The sequence below is a fragment of the Poecilia latipinna genome, unplaced genomic scaffold, assembly GCF_001443285.1.
Source record: "Poecilia latipinna isolate Pla-1442-1.1 unplaced genomic scaffold, P_latipinna-1.0 Scaffold4028, whole genome shotgun sequence".
NCBI lineage: Eukaryota > Metazoa > Chordata > Actinopteri > Cyprinodontiformes > Poeciliidae > Poecilia > Poecilia latipinna.
The window spans coordinates 27,329-37,059 of record NW_015116644.1 but is presented as its reverse complement, the minus strand read 5'-3'; the positions used below and the strand labels follow the sequence as shown (position 1 = coordinate 37,059).

The window sequence follows — 9,731 nt, the reverse complement described above, 5'->3', positions numbered from 1 at the left end:
GAATGGGAATGACGGATTTCATTGTAAAGCGTCTTTGAGTGTTCTAAGAAAGGATTATATATCTGATTATCTTTCATCAAAAATAAACATGCTTTTGTTCTCATTGCATTTATGACATGAACACAATAACATTTAGCTTTTCTGTTTGTTAGGTTTCATGTTTAATAACTCAGTTACTCAATCATCATTTTAGGTACAGCTGTCTTGTTTTTTGGTCAAACCGAACAAAGTATAATACATTAAAGCAAGTATTTTTGTTCATGTTTTGATTTAATTTATTTTATCTGTTGTTTTAAGCTGGGTAAGATGCGACTGACAGTCCCATGCAGAGCTGTGACATGCTCTCATCTACAGTGCTTTGATGCTGCCCTCTACCTGCAGATGAATGAAAAGAAACCTACCTGGATCTGTCCTGTGTGTGACAAGAAAGCTGATTATGAGAATCTCATTATTGATGGGTTTGTAAAATCATGTTACTTTAATTAGTTACACATCTTAAAATTCTGAAATTTAATTTGTTTTCATGGTCTGAGTAGGTCTGTGAAATATACATATGTTTATAGACTTCTTTTCCTTTGACTATTTTGACTATAGTAACTATTTGAACAGCTATAAAAATACAGAAAGATTTTTTATGGGGGTTTCAAATAAATTACACATGGTATGTATTCTTATTTCACCATAATACGCTTAAGATTTCCATCATCATTTTAGGTATAGCTGTCTTGTTTTTTGGTCATTTCTGGCTGGTAAGCCCCACAGATGCATACATTTTGAGGTTACAGGGATAGCTGTTGCTTAGGGCATCAAACAGATGCCTTTATTGACACTAACTATCTTTAACTACCTTTAAGGTTGTATATGTTCAAGACAAGTTTTAAAATATACTGTAAATGTAAAGCAAGTCTTCGTTTTATTTATTAGAAAAGGGATCAAGATTTCCTAAGAAATGTAAAATTTTCTGTGTGTAAGTATATGGAATTTAGACATGAAAACTAGCACATGCATCTCTTTTAATACTTATAGAGGTTGGAAATGAGCACAAAACCTTTACTCTTTTAATGTAGCCTCTTGGCAATAGTCACCCCGCTATTGCCAACTTTCTTGCTATATTAAGCAACATTTCAGATTAAAAAAAAATCAGTATTGGCCAAAATCAAAATTGGCAGGTTAGGCTTTTTAAAGATCGTAATTGGTGATCGGCCAGAAAATTGCAGTCGGTGCAGCCCTACTTAAGATGGAATACATACACAAATATTCATGATGTATTTTGATTAAATTAATACTCTGGCATAATTTCAATAACAAAAAATGTAATTTATACCAGGCAAGTCTTTCTCACCTGAGAATGTGGACCAGTACTGGGCTGATTCTGAGTCTTGAAACAATTTTAGCAGTGCTCCGGGAGAAGTTTCACATAACTTAGAAGTTGATTAAAAAATAAGGTTTGTTTTAGTCACATAAATTATGAGCAGCAAACAGCATATTGCCAACTACAGCTGAGAGTAGCTCACTGATATATTAATGTAGTAGCCATGTAACCTGTTGTAAAAAAAACAATTTTTGTTCAAAACATGTCAGTGATTGGGAACTTTTAATTGTTATCAAACATATCAAACACACTGTTTTTAAGCCAAGAAAAACCTCAAATATTTAGGACAAACCAGGAGAATCAACTCATTTTAAGTTAAAATTCAGTTTCACACAAATACAAACATTCTAGCATAAATGTTTAGATGTTGAACTGGACTGTTCAAGATTGCTGTTGAGCAACGTTTCTATTAGCAGCTTCACAAATCTTTTTGGTAAACATTACATTACCAAGAGACATGCAAACATACCTTTATCTTGGCCTTTGTTAACTATTCTATCTCTTTCTTTTCTCTCTCCTTTTTTATGACATTGTTTTGCTAATTTATCTTCCACCGGTGCCTTGGAGGTTTGGATACCCACTTCACATTGCACAGCAGCTCATGTTACTGGTGAAGCTTGACCTACCACAACCACCAAGAGGCACCCAAGAGCAATTTATTTTTTCTTAGTGTCCATATAAGAAATGACATACATTATGAAATATATATTATTGTTAAAAAAAAACAAAAAAAAAACACAACTTTATCAAGAAATTGTGTGTTTTTGTTAATATAGTCACATAGAAGTCATTACTATAAAAAACCCAAAAAAATAATTTCCCCTTAGGGTGCCCCCAAGTGGCCTTGGAGCCCCAAGTGACCGCTTAGTTTGCTTTTGCCTTGGGCCTGCCCTGTAGTGGAGGATGGTTGTTTACAGTGTATTCAATTTCTGGTAGACAACATAGCGTTGGACCGGTGCATTTCATAGACACAGACAAACGTTAGTCCACGGCTCCAAGACGCACGTTTCTTGATAGCTAAGAGCCCTCTCAGCTCCTCTCAACATGGAGAAGGAGCAGCTCTACTCTGAATGTCTCTCAGACAACCAAGGTTTTCACCCTATCTCTAAGGGAGAGCCCAGACACCCTGCGGAAGAAACTCATTGCAGCCACTTGATTCAATTTTGTAGCAATTTTATTCTTTCAGTCATGATCCAGATCGATGAAGGTAGGAATGTAGATTAACCAGGGAATCAAGAGTTTCACCTTTTTAATCAGCTATCTCTTTACCACAACAGGCCGTTACAGCACCTACATACCTGCAGATACAGTCCCAATCCACTTATCAATCTCCCACTCCACTTTTCCTTCACTCATGAGAGTGACATAGATACTTAAATTCCTCTACTTGGAACAGGACCTCTTTTCTGATCTTGAGAAGGCACTCTAGCCTTTCCCGACTCAAGACCATGATCTTGGATTTGGAGGCACTGATCCTCATCTGCTCAGCTGCTTTACAGTGAGCTGTGAACTGCTCTGGCAAAAACTGTAGATTGTGACCTGATAAAGCCAATAGAACCACATCATCTGCAAAGAGCAGAGACACGACCCTAAGGCCTCCAAAATGTATCCCCTCAACACCTTGGCTGCACCTAGAAATTATGGCCATGAAAGTTATAAACAGAATTGGTGACAAAGGGCAGCCTTCATAGAGGAAACAAGCCTGACTTACTGACTTATCACTTGCCCTACTAGTACCATCAACTGCTTGTGGGGTTCCACAGGCCAAAAAAGACCCAACAGGATTCCTTCTTTAACCTGATACCATCCCTTACTTCAACAGTTGTACACATATTTTTTTTAATTTTAGCTATTTCTTACTTATTTGGTTATTTTTTTATTGCTTTATTATATTTCAATGTTTAAGCTACTAGTGATCCAGGTAGCTAATGTCACTTTAAATGAGATGTCAAAATAAACTTTGACTTAACTGAGAGAAAAGACAAATTTATTCAAAAAGGGTAGTGAATTAAGTGAATATTTTACTCTCTTCTCAGTTTATTCTTGGAGATCCTTAATGACTGCTCAGATGTTGATGAAATCAAGTTTCAAGAGGACGGGACCTGGTGCCCAATGAGACCGAAGAAAGATCCGGTCAAGTTCTCTGTTCATTCAGTTGGAAAAGAAGAATGTAAGTACATAATATTCTCTAATCACTTAGTACCAGTATAATAATTATAATAGGAAAATAAATAATTGGAAATTAGTTATATACCGTCTTGCAAAATTATTCATGCAGTTTGAACTTTTTTATATTTTGCGATGCTACAACCACAAACTTCTGTGTGTTCTGAATTTTTTTTAGAACTATTCAAGCGTTGCATAGTGGAAAGTAGTGAATTGAAAGATATGCATAGTTTTGAGAATAAAAAAGTACAAAAGGCATGCATTTTCCCTTACACGCATTGACACCCCTTAATAATTTCCAGTGTAACTCATACATAAGTTCCTTATTTAATAGTTAATTTTTTGCATGTTCACCATTAACAAAGACTAGTTCTAAATTCAGACTAACCACTAAAATATTTTTGAACCAAACTTAAAGGGCTGTACAGAGGTGCAGCATTAAAGTCCTGCAGCCCATGCAAGGACAAGGGGGACAGGAGGGACAGGAGTATAGGGGGGCTTTCCTTGAGTAAGGTCCCCCTGCTCAAGCCAACACATGTTCATACCCATCTGATGTTTGCCATTGACCATCTGGATGTTCTGGAAAAGGTCAAGTTGTCTGATGACAAAAAAAATAGTGCTTTTTGGTCAAAACTACACTCACCGTATTTGGAAGAAGGAGGATGAGTACAACCTCAATAATGCAATTCCAACATCCGCATCCAACTATTGCGGATGTTGGAATAATGCAATTCCAACATCCGCAAAGAGTGGAAACATCACTCTTTGCGGATGCTTTTTACAAAGATGACGGTCTCCTTCCCTCAGTAAAGGCACTGAAGATGGGTTGTGGTTGGACTTCCAGCATGACAATCATCTGAGAGAACCTGCTAGTGGTTTACAAGGTAGAGCATGTAAATGACCGTTTATTTTCTGTCACATGAGCTCAAAGTTCAACGTGTACAGTAGTGGCAGTGTTTCTTGTTTTCCGTGATCTATAATGCTTTGCACACACATCAACATATATATTTCCTTCATAATTTTATTTTAAAGGTACAAGAAAATCCTGTTCTGCAGTGGTGGTAAAGAGAGTCTGGATCTTTTTCTTCGCTGTATTTTTTGTGTGTGTTTTTTGTATTTTATTGAACACACCAAGTTACAATTAAATTTACAGCAATGCAAACAATAAACAGAGTGGATAGATGTATAAAATTATTAAGTCCATCCCATCTCAGGAACATCACAAAATGATCTCATCCTATTTATAAGCATGGCATCAGAAAACCTTCATTCTACTTTCAGATTCTTGCTTAATACAATTCAGTAATATGCTAATAATAACTAATATTAACAAAGTAATCATAATGACGCTAACAATGCTATGTAATATAATACATCCAGACAGTTATACCTATACTAATGTTTGAATTGTTTAATGTTTGTACATCGTTTTAATTCCACAATCAAACTGTTCCATAGTTTCACATCACAGACTGAAACGCAAAAACTTCTTGTGGTTTTGATCTTACAAACTTTGAATTTGTATTTTCCTTTGAAATGATAAAATCCTTCTCTTGAAAACCATTTTTTAAAATATTTTTGGGTAATTGTTCATTTTGTGCTTTAAATAAGTAAGTTTTAATAATTTATAATGTATAAGTAATGGATTTGTGTGATCCAGATTGGTAACCTCATTGACAATTCTTATTGCTCTTTTTTGTAGTTTAATAAATTTGCATAATTATTGCCCCATATCTCTGCACGGTAACTGAGGTACAGTAATACTAAGGAACAGTAAAAAATGTGTCATGCTTTCTTTCAACCAACAGTTTGGGATTATTCAATATGATATTTTCTTTTGGATATATCGAATATGTGATTTCCAATTAACCTTATCAATAATAACTCCAAGAAATTTGTGTTCCTGAACCCTTTCTATATTTACTCCATTTATCTCTATTTTTTATTTCAGAACTTTTCTGCAATTCCCAAATAGCATTATTTTAGTTTTAATCAAATTTAGTAACGTGTTACCATCAAACCACACCTTCAGTTTGTTCATTTTCTTGTTTATATTATTTAGTTGTTCTTCCATATGATTTCCAACAAAGATATATTTGTCATCTGCAAATAATACAAATGACACAAATACTACTGGGCACAACAACTTGACTGCTTCGTTTATACCACGGATCAGCTGATTGCGCTGAAGCTGCTCGGCATGGTGTCCAGACCCACAGAAATCCCTGAAGAGATGTGGAGAAGGACACATCAATCAGAGGAGGAAACAAACAGCAGAGGAGAGCAATAAGAAAGAAACCACAGAAGCTTATGGAGAAGAGGAGATATAAGCCGTTTCTCCCCTCCATTACTATGGGCAACATAAGATCAAAGGTCAACAAGATGGAGGGATTATCCATCTTGATCACTTCATGACCACCTGGCCAGGAGACAAGCAAGTATGGGGAATGTAGCATAATGTGTTTTACGGAGACATGGCTGAACCCGGACATTTCTGATGCCAATGTCTCCATTGAGGGCTACCAGGCTGTTTGGGCCGATGGGGATTGCACCAAGAATGGTAAGCGGAAAGGAGTGGGGCTTGACATTTTAGTAAACAACCATTGGCGCAATCCTGCTAAGATAACGGTCAAGGAGCGAATCTGTTGCCTGACATTGTACTCTTGGCGGTTGGACTACATCCATTTCACTTGCCCCGCGAATATTCCCATGTTGTCATGGTGACTGTTTACATTCCTCCACTCCAGTGTAGCTTGCTTGCAGACTGGACATCCTACTGCATTCATGATTTTCTCAGCTGATTTTAATCAGCTGAGACTTCACGTTGACTTCACAGTATTACTGCAGATTAAAGACGACCCTGTATATTATTTAATGCAGTAACCCTGATATTCCTGTATCTTGTAGTAATTTAGCATTTATTTATATATTTTTTTTGTGCTTAGGAATTGTGGAGAGGATTATCCAGTATATAAAGAGGTATTATGGAACAAGACTTCCTACTATACATGTTAGTGTTTTCCCCTTTTGGTATGTTCATTTTGGGTGAAATTGGACAGGAACCTGTCCAATTTCACCCAGTGTTTGAGCTGTCCCACCTGAGAGAAGAGAACTCTGGACCTGCTGTATGCTAACGTAAAGGATGCATACAGTTCCTCTCCCCTCAATCCACTTGGATGGTCGGATCATAACCTGGTGTACCTCAGCCCATGTTATATACCTCTGGTGAAGAGACAGCCTGCAACTACGAGGACAGTGAGGAGGTGGTCAAAGGAGGTCACTGAGACACTACAGGGATGTTTTGAGGCCACTGACTGACAGGCACTCTGTGAGCCAAATATGGAAGACATCCAATAAGACATGCCGTAAGAACGCAAGTAGCAGCATTCCTGATCAACTACAACTGTCTAATTGAGTTATTAGGCATGCCTATGAAGACACTGTTGCAGTAAGAAACATCTTATTGTGGCCTTGCCAGTCTCCAGACCTGAACCCAATAGGAAATCTTTGGAGGGAGCTGAAAGTCTGTATTTGCCTGTGACAACCCCAAAACCTGAAGGATCTGGAGATCTTTATGGAAGAGTGCTCCAAAATCCCTGCTGCAGCAAACTAGGGCTTTTGTAAATGATTGAGTAATTGAGTATTACAGTATATATGTTATTCTGATGATTAATAGAGTAATTGAAAAAAAATATTTGATTAAAAAAATAGGTAAATACTGTTATAACAGCAGTATTGTCAGATATAGGCCTACATTTTCATATTTCAGCATCCCTAACAGTTTTCTATAGTTTAGAAAATATACCTCTAACAATAATAGCACACTTTTGAAGTGAACCTGGACAAAAAATGTACGAAAATCTGAAAATATATTCAATTTAATAATAAAGAGCCAGACTTACAAAGACATTTGTAAAAAAAAATAATAATAATAAAAATGTTGATGCATCAGCTTTTAGTTTATGTATCCATCTTCAGTCAGTTTAATAGATGAACACTCACTTTGCCCATGCTTTTATGTCCATTTGAGTGGCTGGATTTGGCTCCTCTGTCACATGCAGAAGCACATCTACCAGCTGTGTTCTGCCAGGTTGCACTCTACTACCCATTTGTTGCGACCAGGATTGTGGTAACTTTATTTTCCGGTTTGTTTGTAAAGCTGCACTTACATTAAGGATCAATTACAGCGCAGCCAGCCGTTGTGTTCAGTCTATCTGCTCACCTGTAACAAAACACCCTCTGCGCTCTTCCCCGCCGTTCACTCTGAAGCAGCCACCAGGCAGCAGCTCCAGGAGGAGAAAGACTGCTGTACTCCAGGCATCGCTCTAGCCAATGGAAGGTTGCTTGAAATGATAAAAACCATTATCATAAATCAATGAAATAACTCTGTATTCCCTGACCGAACTTGAAAATTGAATGTTATGCTGCTAACACTTATCATTCGTCAGCAACTCATCGGCAGAAGTAAAAGTGTTGCGCAACACAAAGAATCACATGATATGCTAAATAAAAAAAACATAATTTAACAAAGCTTTGAGGCAGATAATTTGGCTCAAGGAATTGTAATAATCAAAGTACTCAAATCATTTGAGGAATTGTTACAGCCCTGGTGCAAACCTCGTTGAGAAGAACAGGAAATATCTGACATCTGTAATTGGAAACAAACTTTTCTGTACCAAATATTTAGTTTTGTTTTTCTGATGTATCAAATACTTATGTCATGCAATAAAATGCAAATTAATTTATTAAAAATCACTTTCACTATCAGAGAAAGAGTTATTCAAAAAAATTATCAAAATTTTCAAAAAGTTTAGAAATTTCTTATAAGACTATAAAATTTGAAAGAGTCTTATGGGAGCAGATGCTCCCACCAGATACTAATGATTCCCAAAATACTAAAGGTCACAGACTGATGGAGCCTAAAAAGATCAGTGCTATTCAAGACATCTGTTAAAAAATCCTCAGACCATTGTTCTCCAGAGATCACTGATAGCTAAGTTCAAAACAGAACTGCCTAAATAAAAAAGCATCTTCAAACAAATCCCGATTCCCAGTTTCTTGATTGTTTAATTTGAAAATTCTTAATGGCGTTCTGGGAGATGCAAATACTTCACAAGCTGGAATTAAGTAAAATGCCATTCTTTAAGAGTGGTGTTTTAATGTGTTAATGAAAAAATTTGGAATCACACTTGAGGTCTAATCTTTAAAAGGTTTATGTGTATAAAAATGGGTGCAAACTTGATGGCACGCACAAAGCTGATGTACAAACCAGGTGAAAACAGGTATGTGTCAGTAAAAAAGCATCATTGCACACACAATCCATTTAGGATTCAAGGAGCAGGAAGGAATTGGACTCTAAGTGCTAATGCAAAAATGTCAGACTCAGGTTTGAACTGAGGCCGGGCCGTCCCAGCCCGACTGTGCAGGAGGGCATTCAGGCTCTATAACCATCACTGCTCTCAATAAACCCAATAACTATTTTTCATTCCTGTTGTTATTTGCAGTTTTTCTAATTTTCTAATTTCTGCTGCTACTTACCCATATACCCCCAATTCTGTACTGGATCACTTTAACATACCCAGACAAATGCCACTTGGTCGGTCCCACAACCCCATTTCCAAAGCTTACACACGAAGGTCATCAGGATAAAAATAAAAATGAGTAATTGATAGGCCAATGCTAATGTTAATAGCAATATACCATGCATTTGTAATGTAAATAATGAAAGAGGTGGGTAAAAGGAAGGCTGGGACTGTGTGCTTAACATACTATATATTTATGAGGTAAATGGATCTCTAAAATATTGTTTATGGTAATAGAGCATGTTTAATATTTTTAACATTATTTTTCAGCCACAACTCCTTTACACCAGTCATCAGTGGTAGTCCATCCTGTGGAACCCAATCTCAACAAGAAAACTGATGTAATTGATCTGACACTAGAAAGCTCCTCATCTTCTGATGATGATGATGATACAAGCACAACCCCCCCATCTAAGAGACAGTGCATTTACATCTCCAAGAATGAGGAAATTCATGCTAAAGGGTAAGCTGAATTTTAAATTGTGCTTTGATTAACATCAATAGATCTGTTAAAAAGATGCTGTATGTAAATCTTTACACATAGTTATTCAGTATTCACAACCACCTTCAGCATGTTATATTACTATTTGCACCTATATATATATATATAT

At 36.6% G+C, this 9,731-nt stretch overlaps 1 protein-coding gene across 1 annotated transcript in view; it reads left to right on the top strand.

The window, feature by feature from the left end:
• Nucleotides 1-266: 266 nt before the first annotated feature.
• LOC106942077 (E3 SUMO-protein ligase PIAS2-like) overlaps nucleotides 267-9,731 on the top strand; it is a 26,207-nt gene continuing 16,742 nt past the window's right edge. The window contains exons 1-3 of the mRNA XM_015025254.1: nucleotides 267-458; nucleotides 3,409-3,542; nucleotides 9,391-9,583. Coding sequence (XP_014880740.1) covers nucleotides 307-458; nucleotides 3,409-3,542; nucleotides 9,391-9,583 — 479 coding nt within the window. The 5' untranslated portion in view covers nucleotides 267-306. The remainder of the gene's footprint in view (nucleotides 459-3,408; nucleotides 3,543-9,390; nucleotides 9,584-9,731) is intronic.